This window comes from Diadema antillarum, unplaced genomic scaffold (genome assembly GCF_040938485.1).
Source record: "Diadema antillarum isolate AM-2024a unplaced genomic scaffold, OU_Dant_1.0 seq00000003_RagTag, whole genome shotgun sequence".
Classification (NCBI taxonomy): Eukaryota; Metazoa; Echinodermata; class Echinoidea; order Diadematoida; family Diadematidae; genus Diadema; species Diadema antillarum.
This window is the reverse complement of record NW_027271125.1, coordinates 827,884-848,299: the sequence shown is the minus strand read 5'-3', so window position 1 is coordinate 848,299 and position 20,416 is coordinate 827,884. Positions and strand designations below refer to the sequence as shown.

At 39.5% G+C, this 20,416-nt stretch overlaps 1 protein-coding gene across 1 annotated transcript; it reads right to left on the bottom strand.

The window, feature by feature from the left end:
• Positions 1-12,157: 12,157 nt before the first annotated feature.
• LOC139724909 (heat shock 70 kDa protein IV-like) lies at positions 12,158-19,384 on the bottom strand. Its single transcript, XM_071636032.1, has 2 exons — positions 19,187-19,384; positions 12,158-14,891 (listed from the first exon to the last, which is right to left on the bottom strand). The coding sequence occupies exons 1-2, from the start codon at positions 19,366-19,368 to the stop codon at positions 13,181-13,183; spliced, it is 1,893 nt and encodes a 630-aa protein (XP_071492133.1). The 5' UTR covers positions 19,369-19,384; the 3' UTR covers positions 12,158-13,180.
• Positions 19,385-20,416: the final 1,032 nt, after the last annotated feature.

Genomic DNA, 20,416 nt, shown 5'->3' with positions numbered 1-20,416 from the left:
CTTTGGAACGGATTATTTGATTTTCCTCAAACTTTACTATTTAAATGTGTTCTACGAGTGTTGCTGCATTCAATCAACTCACTTCGTAATTATAATTTCGATATAGGTAAACCAATGTCACAAATTGTAATTCACACATTTTGAATGGAAATTCACCCTTCTGGCAGTTTGATCCGTTATAACCTTCTGGGCACAGGCAGGAGTACTTGTTGAGTGCGTCCTGACACGTTCCACGGTTCTGACAAGGATTGCTGTTACACTCATCGATATCTGTAACGTAGGGATATCAAAATGAGATGAATTGAAACAGAAAATAGAACTGACTAACAAAAATTATGCAAAGCCGGACGTGAGAACTAGCAGACGTTGGATACAATGTGTATAGACCTTACTATACTTTCAAATTCAAACGGTATACATTCAATGGTTTGATGATTCCCTAATTCTTCCGTTCTTTTTCTTTATGTGAATTAATCGTGCAAGATACAGGTGGAAATCTCCTGGGTTGAAGATCGTCCAACATGTTTGTTAAAAGACTGTAATTCCTACTTTCCGAATCCAACTCACCCGCCCGACAGTTGGACCCCACCTGTGAAACCCTGTGAACACAGGCATGTGTACATGTTGACTGCATCCCGGCAAGTTCCCCCGTTTTGGCACGGAGTGCTGTCACATTCATCGACATCTGTTAAGTTTCAAGAATATCAAAGAAGACGCAATGAATTGAAATATAAGATAGAATTAAGAAACAGTTAAGATGCAAATGACGTCAAAAATCCTTAATTTGTGAAAAGAAGAAGGCTATTAGTGTTTAATACTATTCTGTGAAATTTTAGATTCTAACGGTGTAAGCATCATTGTTTCGCTATTTTTGCAAAGGCATTTAAAAAGAAACACACGATAAATTTATTCTCAGACAGAAATTCTCTATCTCTCTTAATAATGATATATATTTAGATATAGGCCTACATATACATGAACATTATGAGTATCTGTGTGTGTTCTATTAAACGAAAGTTTGTATTCTTTGATAATTTCGTTAAATGATTCTAATACACTGTTTTCAGAATCCAAACTCACCAGTCTGGCAGTTAGAACCGTTGTAGCCTTGCGAACACAGGCAGAAGTACATGTTGTGTGTGTCCTCACATGTTGCCCCATTCTGACACGGATTACTGTCACATTCATTTATATCTGGTAAATAAAAAACACACACTTCAAACTGAATTAGATAAGTAATAAAGATAAAACTACAGCAGACCGCTTTAATAGATAGCAGAAACCAGTGGTCTTAGGTCTTAAAGGGATTGTGTAGTTTTGGTTGAGACCTAATTTCAGGTTTCTACAATTTTTGGTGGGATAATGAGAAACCTCTTTTGAAGTATGAAAGAGCATGTATTTCCATGAGGCATTTAACATTTATTTGATGAAAATTGGTTTTGAAATGGCTGAGATGTTCAAAACAGCGATTGTAATAAAGAGTGGGACCCACATTTTTTTTACAATCGCTTTGTTTTACTTTGTTTTTGGATGTTTCAGTCATTCCAAACCCAATTTTCATCAAATAAACTTTGAATTCCTCTTAAAATGGTATGCTCTGTACTATTTCGTAAGTGTTTTCTCGGTATCTCGCAAAAAGTTAAAAGCCCAATTCTCATCTCCACCAATACTGTACCATCCCTTTAATCAATTTACCGCTCGATAGATACATTTTCATCGGAGAACCGAACGGCCGTGTAAAACATGTCAGTCAGGCACATGCAGGCGCAGAAAACTGCGCCTGTCGAAAAGCGCTGATTTCTGCTATCATGAATATTATAATAACAATACCCATCATGCCACGCGATGCTCGTAGTGTAAAAGGCATGGAGAAAATTTAGGCGATGAAGACACCTAATCGATATTAATTTCGTAAGAAAATTCTAACCCTGACACTTTTCTGATATTTCATCTGTAGTAAGCCAAATACCTAATCTTGCATAATAATCAATTTCTAGGGGAATAAAACCATGACATCTGGCGTAATTCTGGTCGGAATACATAATTAGGTAAATGTTTTTTTGAATAATCACCGGTTTACCCTCTTTTTAGCCTCGTGCAACAGGATAGTGTGACAGGAATGTACTCCTGCCTATCAGACCTTTCTCTCTCCTTTTCTCTACCTCTCTCCCTTCTCCTCTCTACTCTCCTCTCTTGGCCTCTTTCCCTTTCTCTCCCCCAGCACAGCCACCTTCCATTTCTCAACGCATCATCTCTTTCCCCCTCTCTCTTCTCCGTGGTACTCTCCCCGGCAGGTTGGGTTCTTATCTCTGTTGAGTAAACATAGGGCAGCAGTTTAAAACGAAGAAAGTGTTGTGAAAGTGCGGCCAGCCTCTCTGTGGGGCCTACCTCGTACCTCCCTGTGGTCTTGAACTGACCATGGGCAAAGCACAGAGGCAGGGGCTGTGCATTCCCAGAGAGACAGAGTTATACAAGAGAGCACATATAGTTAAACATGAGTTATCAGAGTTAATTGCAGATGATTCTGCAAAGGAAGCAGAACAGCGTAACAGCGTAACAGCAAGGTAATCCCAATGACTCCTCCATTTCATTCTTACTAGCCTATTTCTTGATGTATAAATTTATGAGCTATGGTGGTCAGTGTGGAGAGAGCTATATAGCGCATGGTGTTTGTTGGTGAGACATGTTTAGACAAGTATTTGGCTGTATATCTTACATATTTCTTCTTTTTTCTTTCAGAATCGTTGAGAATACTGGCAGGAGAGATGATCTTTGATTACAAAGTTGTTGTTGTTTTTTTTCCAAAACATGTATACCTGATAGTAGCTTCTCATTTCCACTGGAAAACAGTGAATTCAAAATAAAAAGGCATACATAAACGGTGGGACCCACTTTTTACTATGATCTCATCCATTCCAAAACCAATTTCCACCAAAAACATTTTTAATTCAAATAAGAATGGTATGCTCTGAACTATTTTCACAAGTGGTTTCTTGATATCTCGCAAAAAAAAAAAAAAATTGTAAAGCCCAATTCTCTTCTCCACCAAGACTATAACATTCCTTTAAAGGGATGGCATAGTATTCGTTGAGGTGAGGATCTAGCTTTAACTTTTTGTGAGATACTTAGGTTTACTTACATGTCCACAGTTTAAAAAAAAGGCTAAGATCATGCAATTTGAGCTCCTAGTCTTGATGCAGACCGTGTATGTGAAGGAAACATATAATTTCTGTCTGTAAAGTTTCGTTACTCTATTTTTTTTTTCCTCATATAATTACTGCATCTAAATTGCAAGCAGAAAATATTAGTCAATACTTTCATAGTGCCACTTATCTGGTTATTGCCTTTAAGTGCGAGTATTGATGGACAAAAAGAGTGCTTTATTTCATTTTTATTCATTTTTGTGTGCCGAAGATCTCCAAAGCAAGAGCAGGGAATACATCCGTTAAGCTCCCTCATTGTGTTTGCATTCTTTGTTTCGTGGTACTGTATTTGTATGTGTGGTGCGTACGTTGATACCAGGAGAGGTGAGCCATTGCTCAACTCTCCTCTGGCTGCAGGCCCAACTCTCTTCAAGATGGACATTTTAACATTCCCTATGCATATAAAAACCAGCAAATCAAGCATCCATTTCTTTTTTTTTTTCAAAATGGAATACAACAATATGAGGTAAATTACACAAAAATTGCTGGCTAACAATAATTGTTGTCATGTGAGTAGTTGTCAGGGTCATACCTGAAACTCAGAAATTCACGTTTTGTTGTGTGTGTGTGTGTGTTTTTTTAAACCTATATCTCACTGTTGTGCTGTACCACAGCTGCTTATTTGTGCTAGAGTAACGGTCATGCCCAGCACTACCAAGAGGGCACACGTACTTGAACTATACATTTGAACTCTACATGTAAATTTGAAGGCATGGCTCGACCCTTCTTGTGGCTCAGCTCTCCCGCATCATTCCCAAGACAGATAAGTAACCGTAGGATAACTGTGAAAGGTTCGGTTCCGAGATGAACTTTATTTTCAAAGTTTTACTCTAACAATTGCTTTGATATCATGAGTTCTTATTAATATTACAGATAGTAGAGGAACAAACACTTAAAAACCCTATTATGCAACATTTCATATATTATCAAAAAGAATAGTAATTGTGTGTTGGAGCTTCTGTTCAACCCGAACATTTGAGTTGAATATACACTAATCACTCAGGGGCATCTTCCTGGGGTCATCCCATAAGACCAACACTCACGAGTCATACAGCTCACGAGTCATACAGCCCATGAGTTCGACACTAGGTAAAAACATCCCACGAGTTCAACAGATAAAACACGGGATTTTATGTGTCGGTTTCGTGGGCCTCGTTAGCTAAGTGTCGAACTCATGGGCTGTATTACTCGTGAACTGCATAACTAATGGGCTGTATGACTCGTGAGCTCTATGACTCGTGGGCTGTATGACTCGTGGGTGTCGGTCTCGTGACGTGCACCCATCTTCCTATCATCATTCAAACGTTATCGAGGCCTTATTACTCTACTGATTAAAGACATCATTATAAATCATTTGGATATGAATTATTAGTTTTCTTCTCATACCAGTAGGATCTGCGGGAAGGCATGCGATGTGTCGTTGAAAGCCTGGAACTTCGTCGAGCGGAAGAACCTCGTATGGAAAGGCTTCTATGATCTCTCCGTTCTCTCCGATGATATTCCGACAAGGATTTTTGATGCCGAGATCTAGTACGTCTGATATCGGGACTAGATTCCTCTGGTGAGGCCGGGCACTGGCTAATGAGCTTACCCAAACCACGCCTGCTGTTAGCCATAAGGGATCACAAACACAGTAAGGATGAATGAGCGGATTTTTTTTTTTTTAATACCAAAACAACACCGTTATCAAAAATACACGAGTGGAAACGTTTCATGAAAGACATTAGTGCAACACACAAGAGTCAAACAATCGAGTGTAAACATGATTACCTTGATATAGCACCGTTACACTCAAATCACATTTAGGAGTATTTCAGTTTTGTGTACGGTTTATATATCCGTTCACATTTCACAATAATATTTCATTAATGTGTAAGTATCGTATATCAAAGTTATGCAGGGATTGGGCGGTAGAGTTAAAGTACTAAACTTGAAACTTTAAGAATTTTGGCATGACTTCAAATAAGGTAATCAATTAAGGTAATTGAATACGGCAATTAATATGATTATTTCAGTAATTACTATACACCTATTATCATCTTTATTATAATCTATAGGCCAGCTACCGTCATATAACGTATGAATTAATACGATTATTTCAGTAACTACTATACACTTATTATCATCTTTATCATAATCTATAGCGTATAGGCCTGCTACCGTCATATAACATATGGATTGATATGATCATTTCAGTAATTACTACTGTCTGTGATAGAGAGATGGAAAACATCATCTATATGTGACCGTGCACCTCAAAACGAACATAAAGTCGCACACACTGATTTTGCGTGAGGACTGAAAATAAGCGAAATGGGTCAACCTAGCCAAACTTCACTTTTTCATATTTTCTGAAAGAGCGGGTCTTGTTTTACATGATGCTAAAATTTGGTATCATAAAACGGGCAGGAAAGTATGTTTTTTAGCAGTTTATCTTGAACATTTTTTTTTTTTTTTTTGTAGAATAGTGTGATTAGGTGTGTCTTTAGAATCCCTTTTTCATTTCTGAAAAACCTTGTCCACACTCTTCACTATCAACTCTAATAACTTTTGAAAGGATAGTGCTACTGCTTTGAAAGTTGGCATTGATTATGGACAGAATGTGTTAATGGGGCATGCTTAATTTCAATTTAATCTGATAATCCCTTTATTGCTGTTACTCTGGTGGTTTACTTCCTGTTTTTTGTCCCATTCATCGCACAGCCAGCACGGTTTGGTAAAGATTAAGCGCTTGAATAGACACTGTACTTCAGAGCCTCTTTTCTCAGTTCACATATTTCCTTAGTTTGTGCTTTCTTTCCAATATTTAGATAGGTTAGGAGAGTCCATTTGATTTGAGTTATACATCATTTTAAAGCTTAAAGTCTGCTCTTTCAGAATATGGTCTTAACTAAAAATTCATGTCTGGCGACTTTTTGTTTGTTTTGAGGTGCAGGGTCACATATGCTACGATCAATGTAGAAAGTCAGTATATTAAAATCGATTTCAATAACGCCATATTTGGATATATTGACTTATAATTACGTATCTACGATATGGTAAATTACAACTAAAATGAATGCAGATATGAATATGAAGCGTATAGAGATAGGGTGAGTGGAAGTTTTTCTTGCCTGTTAGTATCAACATGGTGATAATGTTCGCCGTCATACCGCGGGAACGCAGGTAAAGTTGAGGTTCTGTCTGTGGGATAAACATCATGGAAATATACACTACTTTATCCATTTTGTTTCTGTTAATTTTAATTTGATTTCTTCTTTTTTTACATAATGTGCAAATTGATCAATTCCTTGGTCTAACTTTTTTTTTTTTGCAACTGATCGCAAATTACCCTTTAATCGACGTAGATAACATATTATACAGACGGAGCAGATAATCTAAAGCTACCTAGGTCTATTTCCAAAAATAAAGAAATCCATATACGTGGTTTAGAAGAATGTCGAGTCGGGGTAGCATACCTCACGTTGTGAAACCCAGATCAATAAATCAGGAACACCATGAACAGCATTTGTTTAAGACCATCAAGGCATACGATGAGTGAGAATTATATGAACTAGAAATCAAATGAAACGTTACACCAGGATCAATCGCAAAGAAAATGCAGGCACATGGTTTAATTTCAATGCATCTTTTCGCCTTTTCTCCTATAGGCCTACACAGGCATACGCAGATAAATAAAATTGCTTGTATTATTCTATAGGTAATAAAACACACGTCGAGTACACTTGTAGGCCTACTTACTTTTTTGATTTCCAGTGCACGTTTTGCCTTCATTGTTCCATTCCTGGTAGTAAAGAATATAGAACGATATCCCTATGTTATCAAATTGTCACTCGAATACGAAACAAAAGCCCAGACTCAGACTCTAACAACTCCGAAAACTATTCTGTCCGATTCAAATCTGGAAAAATGTCCATAAGGCACTTCAAAAATGAAGCTTGAGATAGCGTTGAAGCAGATTGGATAACCGTAATCGATGAATTGCGAAGGATAAGTCCGGTCCATTGCTTTCAACACGAAGGAGAGGGGAGGATCCGATATGGTCAGTGTAATCTCATTGGGTGAATTGTTTTTTGCAGGTTTTATGGGCCTCACAATATTATTTGCTTGTGTATTACGGCATTGGAGTTTCGAGGTGTACATGTTACAGTATTCAGTCATGCATTTTTAATTTGCATTTCTATCATACACCAATGAAGCTCATTGCCAACAAATTTAGAGCCACCGTATTTTGAAATATATTAATCGAGATCGCGCCATATCTGCTAATGATGAATGACTATATAATAATCTATGTTATAGAAAGTCTTCGTGCTGGAGAGTTAAGTGATCTGATGATTATTGAGGTGTCTGCTTATAATAAAGAACTTAACATCCATCCATATACATCATGCATGCGTACCAATATACGAGTTATTTTGCTGCGTTGCTATCCGTTCTTTTCTGGAGAAATCGATTTATCCATGTGTGTGACCAAGGCAATTCTGTTCCTGCAGAAAGTTGCATACTAACAGACCAGCAGTGACCAGGCTACGTGTAGCTTTCTATTCTTGACAACAGTGCCTGATTAACTCATCTTTTTAAATAACAGTTTGATAAAATTTTGTTGGATAAAATCAAATTCCAGTAATAACTTGCATGTTCCCTCGCCATGTCCACTGTCGGTGCTACGTTTTCTAAAGTGGGAAGGGGGGGGGGGTACTTCCGGGTTTCACGAGCAAACAAGCAACAAAAAAAAAAACCCCACACAAACAAACTAACAAACAAACAAACAATCAAAAGCAAAAGGTCTTCAGCTCATCTTTTCTTTCTCTTCCGCTACCGGATTTCTTCAGCTGACAAGCAATTATATATATATATATATATATATATATATATACATTTATATATATATATATATATATATATATATATACATTTATATATATATATACATATATATATATATACATTTATATATATATATATACATATATATATATATACATATTATATATATATATATATATATATATATATATATATATATATTATGGACTGTTTCTGTATATTCGTTTCACCGCAAATGTGATGTGAGGGTGTCATAAATCAACACAAATCAACATGAATTTGTATTTCAGGGAACCTTTGATAATTCATCTCTATCACATTAACTTTTGAACAGGTCCGACTAATACAGAAGCTATTGTATATCCAAATGTTGACTAAATAAAAAATATGAATATCAATCCTAACAACATTCTGTCGACCCCCTCCCCCTCCCGGATTGCCTCCTATGCTTATTACAGTGTACCAACAACATCTGGTATACAGTGCACCGATTGTATACTGCGACGGAATTTATTTGGCATTCTTATCTCCTGATTAAATCAATTCCATTGTCATAGCTACCAAAGGTGCATTGCACATGAAGGTTAGTCTAGTTTATTTCATTACCTGCTGATGTATGAAACGGAAACGTGTATCCCTGCCGGCTACATATCAAACGGTAAACAAGCTGATTCGGTTGATGAAATTAATGGTTTGAATCATTAATTTCATGTGTCATGACCATGTGCCCCTTCATGACATTGTGAAATGACGTGAAGCATGAAAGCTCATTATGAGCAAATATCTTACATGAAAAGGAAAATGAATGAAATACCCATTGAGTATAGTAAATATCGCCAATCAACCGATTTTTGAAACATTGATCAATGCTCGTACAACGGGAGTGCATTAATACTTGATCATTGCAATTTTGTCACTGCAGTAATTGGAATTGTCAAATTAGTGGTTGGATATATCAGGTCTTTATCTTTATTATACACGTCTGTGTATTCGTATGAACCAAAGGGGTTCCCTTGATTAATTGAAGCACTGGGACTCTCGCCTAATGATTAATTTTGTTATTACAGTAATTGGAAATTTGCCGAAAGGTGGCTGTTTCGTGAGTTTAAAGTGTGGCTCAGCGTATACTCATTTGAACCAAACGTGCTACTTTGGTTAATTAAAGCACTGGGACTCCAATCGAACAACCATCAGGAAAAGGAATGATGAGTGGCTTACAAAACAAAAACAACACGAACAACACGGTTGTGACCTTTGTGAGATTGTTTGAAGAAACTTTGACTCATTTATATCACAATACTGTTTAATGTTGATACGCTGCAAATACAAGTCTATGCGAGAGGCTGTAAATCTTTACAACTTCATTGTTCATGCATTCTCAAACGATACAGCACTGCTGTAGTGATTCGAAAGAAATTGCACCGGTGTGTATAAAGATTTGGCTTCATTTTAATGGTAGGCCCTAAATTGCTTTTCATGGTACAGTGTATCCTTATTTATGTCTTTTCCCTCCATCTTAAACAGATGAAAAGTTTATTTTCCAAAAGTTGCTAAATCAACTTTTGATGGTAAGGATAAAAGCTTTCATTCTAAATCCACATCCTTCTAATCGTGGTTATGCAATTACTTTATGTTGATAAGAATACACAATGGGATAACAAAAAAGGAAAATATAAGGACTGTGCCTGTGTCTATACACTGCTTTTAAAAGAAATGAGATTTGTTGGGATGATTGTGTGGATTTAGCAACTTTTGGAATAAAGATTTTAAGGTCAGTGATGCTCAACTCACCTAATGGTTGTTGTTTTTTTGTGATCATCTCCCTTCACTTTGTTTATTTTGTTCTGGGATGATTTGTTATCTCTATATACACAATGTCCGCCTGTCTCCAAATTCCCTGATCACATTGATGATGCGTAGGACATTCAGACCAGCAATCTTGCCAGCATCTCCCAAAAGAATTTATATGAATAAACAAATTATATATTTCACAGCTAATAATCAGGTACATTGTGTCGTCTGGAAAGATACAGCACATAGCAGCTACGAAAGCTAGTATGTCTGACAAGGTGAGAGCGCAGTCAATGCAGCAGATTGAATCCAGCTAGATCTAGCACCTTTTGGAACAAAAAAGAAAAGTATGTAACACAATTTGTCATTCGCTGATTCCTCCATTTTCTCACGCGAATTTCAATACTTTAAAGAGTTTACTCTGTTATGTGGGACTACTTATTTTCATTACATTACATGACATACAGTATACTATATTACCGTCAAAAAGTGGAATTACATGAAAAATTAAGCACATTTTGGAAAGGAACTCTACGATAGAAAAATATTGTTTTTTTAAGGTGATGTCCATGTAGAACTTTGATATTGTCTCACTTATTCTTGTAGGGCCCTGTGGAAATACATTTTTATTGTACTTGCACATAAAATGTTTCGATTCAGCAGCATGCTGTAATTAATTCTCATGCGAAATATAAATGATATGAAAATCATTCTTTTCGATCTAATTTCACTCTTGAAGCAACTACGTGGACGACGTTTTCTTTTAAACGTTTAACCGGCTTTTCATACAATAACATCACAAACCATTGATGAACACGAGAATTTGTGCATCAAAATTTGAATCAGTCTTGTGGATTTTTCATCTACCTCTATTAAATAAACACTACCAAAACAGAGAATTCTTATGCTTACTGGCATATTTGATATCTCTTTAACATTTCAATCTATTATTTGAACTTCTACGATTCATCACAATCACACCTTTATAGTTTTTCTACGCAGCACCTTATCCTACACTGTCATCGTGATCATACAGTTATATCATTGCTATCCTTATAAAAAAAAATAAAATAAAATGAGGCAAATAAGATATCACGTCACATGTATGTTGTGCATGTGTGTGTGTTTGTGTGTGGTCGTGCATGGTTTGGCTTGACGATAACTTGACATAATCAACGTTTGGCTATTTTGATTTAAAACACGTACTGGGTTTCCCCTTATTCGACCCAAAGGTCAATAATACATTATGGATGGTTTGAATTGATTTTTAATGATGGAACGACCGCTGAATCCCAATAAAACACTCGCATCAGAGTATAACCCCCCCCCCCCCCACGTACGCACATGTACACACACACACACCCACACACGCAAGCGCGCTCACACAAACACACACACACGCACATACACTCCATCTCTCTCCCTCTCTCCTATAATACTCCCCCCCCCCCCGCCATCTCCTCTCACTTTATGCTCTAGGTACCTCTCCCTCTCTCTCTTTTAGATAAGTATTGGATTGTTTTATACTCATTCCAGTCAAGCTTTGGCAAACACACCTTTCCTTTTCCTGTTTTACTTGCACCAACTCCGTATGGGGTTTTGTCGCAATAGAGGTAATTTCATATTATTTGTGGTTCCATACTCCTGCGACAATTGCTCCCATTGCTGCATGCTAAGCCAAACGTAAATTCTACCAGTAAATATAACCTTAATCCTAATCCTAATCTTCACATCAAACTAAAACCTAAAACCCTATCACAAACCTAACCTTAACCCTACATCCTTGGAGGAAATAAGACCGAGACAATGTTGCAGGAGCAAATGTCGTGTCACCATTTTGTACACCGCACCGACAAAGACAATGCACTCGCAATAATGCAAAGCTCTATAGTCATGTTTTCATCGACATAAACACGTGACGTGCGCCATTAAATGGACGGTACAGTTTCGGTTGGGTTCAAGGCTCAATGTTTCCAAAGTTTTTTGATGATAAGATACAGTAATGAGAAACCTCTTCTGAAATACGAAGGAGCATATCATTCTAAGATTTAAAGTTTAAAGAATTTTAAGTTTATTTGATGAAGATCGGCTTTGTATAATGGCTGAGATGTCAAAAAAACAAAAACAAAAAACAAAAAACCGGTCCTAATAAAAGGTGGGACCAACCTTTCATTAGTATCGCCTTATTTTATTTTGTTTTTTTTTTTGTGTGAATATCTCAGCCATTTCAAAACCGATTTTTACCAGATAAACTTTGACTTTCTCTCAGAATTGTATGCATTTTAACATTTCATAAAGTGGTTTCTAAGTACATTGTATCTTGCAAAAATTTAAAAGCTGAATTATCACCTCAACCAATATCATCCCTTTAACATGGAAATATTCATCATTATAGGTAAAAGTTCGCAGAGCTTTATATTATGTAAAGAAGCCCATCGATGTTGCTCTGGATTGGATCAAACCGTAGGTATTACAAAACATAACAATGTGTTGTCAATGACTGCACGAAAAGTGATTAAATCATACAGTTTAATACAAGCATAAGAATTTGAACTTCATTGTACAATGTCACACAATCCTACAAACGCAAAGAGATTTGATATTATTGTACCTTAACTTCTGGTTTCAATATGCGACGCGGCTTACGCCCGACAGACATTTTGTCTGCCTAGGGCTAAACCTAATGTAGGCCCTTAGGGTCTGACTGCACGCCTCCTTTATAATCAGAGGCCTACTACCGAGAACAAAATGACAAATAATCTTTAGAGACTGCCGAGCTCTTCGAGCACTTATTTCTGGAAGACATAATATCATGTGGTTTGACCCACGTAGCCCTCGATAATGACAAATGAACGTTGTGAACTCTTAGTCATTAAACGTGCGGGAAGTGTACAGATACCACCAACTACTTCTAACTTCTTCCTTGGAACTGTTGGTTTGACCGTAAAGGCAGCGCACGCTATTCACATCAAATAACATCATTGTATCAAACACGACGATATTTTTTTAGCGGAGTTGTGTTCTGTAAGATGTAGCTTTGATGATTATGCACATAAATTATTTCTCTTAAATACACAGGTGTGTCAGGTTTTGAAATCATGCTAATGAAACATATCATAAAAGGCACGAAATCAGTGACACCAGACAGAAAATGCGTATTGGCCTTACTGCCTGATATTGTGTGGAAAGAGGCCAACTCATCGTAGACAATTTATATTGATTATGAAATAAGACGAATCTTTAACATATCCTGTTAGCGACTACGTTCCATGTCATTATCTCCTTGGTAAGTCATACTTATACTGTGCTTATCTACACTAACAGTTTCAAAAAAAGTTCATTCGATGAGAGGGTCATTAATCAACCTCCTCGACCTTTGGGCCATCTGACGTCTGCTGACCCTGGCCGCCTCCGCGATGCAACTTGGCCATGATCGGGGAGCACGTCTTCTGCAGCTCCTCCAGTTTGAAATCAAACTCCTCCTTGTCGGCAAGATTGTTGCTGTCCAGCCAGCGGATGGTGCCGTCCACAGCATTCACCACTGTCTGCTTGTCCTCGGGCGATAGTTTACCCTCCACGGCCGGGTCGCTGATTGTAGACTTCATGCTGAAAGCGTAGCTCTCGAGTTGATTGCGTGCCCCGACTCGAGCTCGCTGCATGTCGTCCTCGGCCTTATACTTCTCCGCGTCGTTGATCATCCTGTCAATGTCAGCCTTGGACAGGCGACCTTTGTCGTTGGTAATCGTGATGCGGTTGGTGCGACCTGTGCTCTCGTCTTTCGCAGTGACGTTCAGGATTCCATTGGCGTCGATGTCGTATGTGATTTCAATCTTGGGAACACCTCTCGGTGCTGGCGGTATGCCCGACAGCTGGAAGTTACCCAGCAGGTTGTTGTCCTTGGTCATTGCGCGCTCTCCTTCGTACACTTGGATGCTGACGGCACTCTGGTTGTCGGCGTAAGTAGTAAAGGTTTGCTGGGCCTTCGTCGGGATGCGTGAGTTACGCTCGATCAATTTTGTCATGACTCCTCCGGCTGTTTCGATTCCTAGAGACAATGGCGCAACATCCACTAATAGAACGTCCTTTACTTCCGAGCTCTGGTCACCGGACAAGATTGCGGCTTGTACCGCTGCACCATACGCAACAGCTTCGTCTGGATTGATAGATTTGTTCAGATCCTTGCCATTCAAAAACTCCTGCAGAAGCTTCTGAATCTTCGGGATCCGAGTGGAGCCGCCGACCAGGACGACGGTATCGATCTTCGTTTTGTCCAGTTTGGCGTCGACGATGGCGCGCTCGACTGGTTCCAGACATTTCCTGAAAAGATCAGAGCAAAGCTCCTCGAAGCGAGCCCGTGTGATGCTGGTGTAGAAATCTATCCCTTCGTAGAGAGAATCCACCTCGATGCTTGCTTGTGTGCTGCTCGACAGTGTGCGTTTGGCGCGCTCTGCTGCGGTGCGTAGACGCCTAACAGCCCGAGCGTTGCCACGGATATCCTTCTTGTTTTTCCGCTTAAACTCTTCGACGAGGTGGTTGACCATGCGGTTGTCGAAGTCCTCACCTCCGAGGTGAGTATCTCCTGCCGTCGACTTAACTTCGAAGATTCCTTCATCAATGGCCAAGATGGACACATCGAACGTGCCACCTCCAAGATCGAATATGAGAACGTACTGCTCTCCTCGGAGCTTCTTGTCCAAACCGTAGGCAAGAGCGGCTGCCGTTGGTTCATTGATGATGCGTAGGACATTCAGACCAGCAATCTTGCCAGCATCTTTAGTAGCTGTTCGCTGAGAGTCGTTGAAGTAGGCCGGCACCGTAATGACAGCGTCGCTGATCCGATAGCCCAGATAGGCCTCTGCAGTTTCCCTCATCTTGGTGAGGACCATCGAGCTAATCTCTTCCGGGGCAAAACGTTTGACCTCTCCCATGTACTCAGCCTGGACCATGGGTTTGCCCCCCTGGTTGACCACCGTGAAGGGCCAGTGTTTCATGTCAGATTGCACCGGCCCGTCGTCAAAGCGTCGACCAATCAGTCGCTTGGCGTCAAATACTGTATTTTTCGGATTCCTGTGATTGCCGAAAGGTAACAAACAAAGAAGATATCGTTATAATTATGTTCTGTTCTTATTTTGGTAACAAAAATGCTAGAGAGAACCTTAGTGAAACTATATTATCATAAATACCTAAAAGCAGCTTGCACAACAACTTCGTCTTTCATTCTTGTTGAAAATAAAATAAAGGAAATAAAAACAAGTTGAAACTCTTCAATCAAAGGATAGAACTCTCTATACAAGGCGTAATTAAGTGTAATTATACATGCTGTATGTGATATTTCATACTCATATAAATATAAATACGTGCGTGTATAATATCGTTAATATGTTATCATTATTTCCCATCTTCTGTTATGCTATAGGATCAGGACTTCAGTATAGGTTTAAATGGCGTAGCGATATCATGCGCACAGATCTTTGGATAATATTACCCCTTCATTCGCAACAATATTTGTGTTGTATTTTTTCTCTTTTTTTTCTGATCATTCATTCAGCAAACTTTGACAATACCGTAAAATCTCGTAAATTTCTGTAATCAGATTCTTTTTGTCAGCACCACGAAGAATAAAAAAAGATTGCAACTGATTGACAAATTGTCCTACATCGACGTAAATAAGCACTGAATTGATCAGTGTTTTAGTAGTAGCCATGATAACAAATCATGGGCGTACATACTCGAGCAGGATTCGAATCTACGACCTCCTGATCACCGAACAGGCGTCATCTCCACTAGACCACCGAGCTTTCGCCCGACAGCAAGTGTTGGTTCTAATCCTTATAGCATGCAGCGGGTACTGCTTTGTTATTCAGATTCATATTCTTCCGTCGAGATGTTTTCATTGCAACTGATTGACAAATTGCCTTACATCGACGTAAATAAGCACTGAATTGATCAGTGTTTTAGTAGTAGCCATGATAAAAAAATCATGGGCGTACATACTCGAGCAGGATTCGAACCTACGACCTCCTGATCACCGCACAGGCGTCATCTCCACTAGACCACCGAGCTTTCGCCCGACAGCAAGTGTTGGTTCTAATCCTTATAGCATGCAGCGGGTACTTGCGGTGATCAGGAGGTCGTTGGTTCGAATCCTGCTCGAGTATGCACGGCCATGGTTTTTTATCATGGCTACTACTAAAACACTGATCAATTCAGTGCTTATTTACGTCGATGTAGGGCAATTTGTCAATCAGTTGCAATGAAAACATCTCGACGGAAGAATATCATGAATTTGAAAGAAAAGATTATTCACATATCATCAACTTAGAACTAACCTACACATTATGTATCAAATGTGATGACTCGAACATTTTTCATCACTGCTCCCATGGTAAACAATACCTTTAAACTCTGTTATGCTTTTTGCATAAAACTTGCCTATTTTCACGAACCAAAAAAGGAGGTGATTATTGTCACTTTGCGACTAGGGTACCCCGAGTTAAGTATGTGTAGTTTTGTTATGTTCATGGAGTCTTTGTCTGTGTGCGCAATTTTTCACCGTTGTTATTGTGATGTTGTATATCATCCCCAACTGCCCCCTCCTCATCTGCACATCGTTAAAATGCGGTTGTAGATTGTCTAACACCTTCGGTCGTTATCTTGCACAGAACCGTTCTGATCTTGCACACGAGACAACGCCCTCAACGGGAGAGTATACTAGCCATTGCCAGTTCACAGTATGCATTTGAGAGGGGGTGCGCTGCTAACCTCATTTCTTTATAGAGGATTTGACTATCCCTAATTTGACGTATACAGTTAAACGTATCATCTCCTATTACTGATGATAAATAACAAAACATCACTGAATTCAAAATTGCCCTTGATAATTAACAAAACACAGCTGCCCGCTATACGACCATGGAGCTACTAGTGCTAATACTATGAGAACAGCACTCTACATTCTTCAAGCACATTACAGGGCATTATACAACACCTCAGAATGATGTCGAATTGTGATTGGCCAAGAACATGTCACAATGAATGACATTCAATAGAAAATACCTACCAAACTCATTGAGAGTGACAGCCATACAATAGGCCCCTGGCATGGGCCTATTGCACGGCTCGAAGGTACTATAGCACGGCTTCGTGGGGGGCTACTAATGCATGGCCGCTCACAGAGTTCTGTGGCTCACAGCGAGCAGCAAAGCGCCAGCAAACTACGTGCTGGCCGGCTGCGCTGCGCTGCCGGTAAGTCTCACAGACCAGGCGCGGCGGAGTACTGCAACGTTAACGTGTACGCGCAGCTACTTTACCTAGCTAGTTGCATGTATTGCGGCCTACCTACTGCTGTGTTTTTAGTTTTGACTCTGATCTGCTACGTGGACCACAGTGATCCCAAAATCAAGACTTCATTTCAAGTTGAGAAACCGTAATTTGATTATTTTTCTGTGTTTTTATACAAAATCATTTTCGGAAATAGACAAAGTCTAGACCTACTACTAGATCTACCGACATCTCAGATCGGCTAAACAGTCAGGCCTAACTCGATCTAACGTTAGCGTAGAATGGGTATAGACCCTGCGGAGTTTGTGATTCCTGTGACTGTGTGGTCGAATCACGACGAGTGTTTGAAAGCAGTACACAGGGTGGTTTACAATTCTCGGCCTAATTGTTACATTTATTTTTGGGCCTTCCTGAGTTAGCGGTCACTAATTTAGTACTGTGATTGTGGACAAGGTGTTGTATAAAACGAATAATTTATGATTTTGTTCGTGCATTTGGGCACGTAATACCGCACTCGGCGCGAGATTCGCCACTGGTCTATTCAACGCGGCGCTACGCGCCTTGTTGAATAGACCAGTGGCTTATCTCGCGCCTCGTGCGATATTCGTGCCCTATGCACTCACAACTCATAAATTATTCGTATACTATACCAGTCCAGTATATATACAGAAAAGCCAGAAACACTCGCAGCATGAAACATTTACGGTACTACTTATGCTTCTCTCGACGGCATTCAATGTCAAATGCACATTCTTCGGGCGCTTTCATCGCCACGATCACTGGTCGAGAACGGAGGAATGTTTTTTTAGTGGGAATGACTGAGGAGAGAGGAAAAACACAACCGTTCTATATTCACCCTCCTCCTTCTTCTCTTCATGCCTTTCTTCTTTAAGCCCCTCCCCACCCCCGCCATCCCAGTCATCATCAGAGGTATCCAAAAATAGCCCAAGCGAAGTTCAAGCGAGCCGGGCAACATGTGCGCTCTGTTTTATTTCTCGTAGGCTTGAAGGTTGCCCATGAAATATGAATATTGGCACGCGGGGAATGTCAATCTCTTTCCGCCTAAACATTAACCAGTGTTTTCTTTTAGGGCACCCACGGCAGACGGAATGTGGATGAGACGGCTGCACGGCCTACGTGTTGGCTTCTATTCGTTAAAAGGCTTTGATGTTTGCATGTTGTTGTTTTGGTTTTTTTATGTGAAGGGTTTGAACGTGCTAACACGACGTTTTTTAAGAGGGTTTTGGTTAGTTAAAATAACAGATAGAATAATGTTTTATGTATATATGTATGTTTGTTGGTTTGTTTAAATCGGCCTTCATTATCATCAAGCAGACCAAAACAGAGCAAAACAAAATACATTAAACTGATACTTTTCTTTTCACTTTCTAAATCTTATTCTGTTTTTTCCCCTTGACTCTGCATAAACCCGTTTGTCCTTATGGATCAGCTGAAGTACATCTGTTGCTGCCGTTTTGCGTTTCATTTCAGCGATAAAATGTTGCATGTACATGTCTGACACGACAGTGCCGAAGATACCAGCATGAACTACTGTAATACAATGTATCAATATTTGAACATCGATGCCTTTACAATCCCCCCCCCCCCCAAGCCCCTTGGGTTAATAACGCTGTGAGCACACGATTGCGGAGGCGAAAAAAAAATGTGTTCTGTGTATTTTTGACAGCAATATCCCTATCCATAATATACTTCTTAATATAGCGTTCGTCGTGTACAACGTTGTTGTGTTCTGTGCATGTGCAAAAAAAAAAAGGTCCTAATAAAAGGTTGGACACACCTTTTGATAAGATCACTTTGTTTTACTTTGTCTTTGAATATCTCAGCCATTTCAAGGCCGATTTTATCAAATAAACTTTGAATACCTCTCAGAATTGTATACTCTTTAATATTTCAAAAATGGTTTCTAATCATCTCCCAAAAAGTTAAAACCTGAATACTCACATACTCTCAACCAAAACGATACCACGCCTTTAATTAAAATGTATAATAGCTCAGGAAATTTAGATTAGAATTACTAGAGTGAGAATATATGGACAAAATTATTATTCCACAATACTCACATGGCAACCTGGTTCTTCGCCGCATCACCAATCAGTCGCTCGGTGTCGGTGAAGGCAACGTAGCTCGGCGTCGTGCGGTTGCCCTGGTCGTTGGCGATGATCTCCACGCGTCCGTTCTGGAAGACCCCTACACAGGAGTAGGTGGTGCCCAGGTCGATCCCGATAGCCTTCGGCTGCGACATCGCGCTGGTCTTTTTTCAAAGGGAGTGCAATCCAACTGAGGGAATCTTAAGAGAAAGAGAAGGATGGGGAGAAGGAATGAAGTGAGTGAAAGTAGCGATGGAGTAAACAGGAGGGGAAGGGGGTAAGGGTATATAGGTGGGTCGGGAAACCGGGGTATAGAGAAGGGGGTAGTGGGAGAGGAAAATATCGATAGAGAAGTTGGGTGGAGATAGACAGGAGACCAACAGAAGTGGATCAGCAGAAAAGATGGTAAAGCAAAGATAGATTGATAGAGAGAAAAATTAATGGTAAAGAAAACAGAGAAGAAAATCAGGCATATACAGTGATTATGCCTTGATCCATACACCGTAAATGCACTGTAGGCCTATGCATAATTAATTACTATACATTTCGATGATCACCATAAATTCTAAACCAAGGAGGTGTCAGTAATGATACCTCCTTGTTCAGTAACAACCTTAAACTATAGAAATAACTTTAACATATACAAGCACATTCTTTTCAAGTTTGTAAAACGCAGAAAAGGGAAGAAATTAAACTTCAAACATAATTCGCTTCGTTTTGAGCCTTATAGGAAGAGACATAGCGCTACGGACCGTGACGGAGAGAGAAAAGTTCTACTGTACAAAAATAAATGCTGTATAGCACCACACAGCATGTTAATGTGAACATACCTTTCCCAAGTGCAGCGGTGTATTGTTCCGGATAACTATTCCTTGAATGTGACAGGGTTGAAGTGACTTTGCTCGCCAGACGCGTCCGCTAATAAACCCACCATCCCGAGCCGGCCGGCTATAAAGCTGGCTTCGTTCCAGAGCATTCCCACTTCATGTATTCACGCAGCTTAACCCCCTCAAACCATCACTGGTCTTGTCATCGAGCAAATATTACAAGCTCCACGGTAGGGTGGGCGGATCTTTTTTGAGCTTGTGGTATGGTGCCCCTCAGTCGCAAATTCTCGTCTTGAGCTGTCAAAGAGAAATTGACTGTCACACGTGTACACGGCCTTAACTCACACCTCGGACGCCCTATGGGGCATGGAATCAA

Excerpts from the sequence above, each read along its gene's own strand:
- LOC139724909 (XM_071636032.1), bottom strand. The coding sequence starts at position 19,368 with ATGTCGCAGCCGAAGGCTATCGGGATCGACCTGGGCACCACCTACTCC. Across the intron at positions 14,892-19,186 it reads GCGAAGAACCAGGTTGCCAT|GAATCCGAAAAATACAGTAT; the intron begins GTGAGTATTGTG and ends CGGCAATCACAG.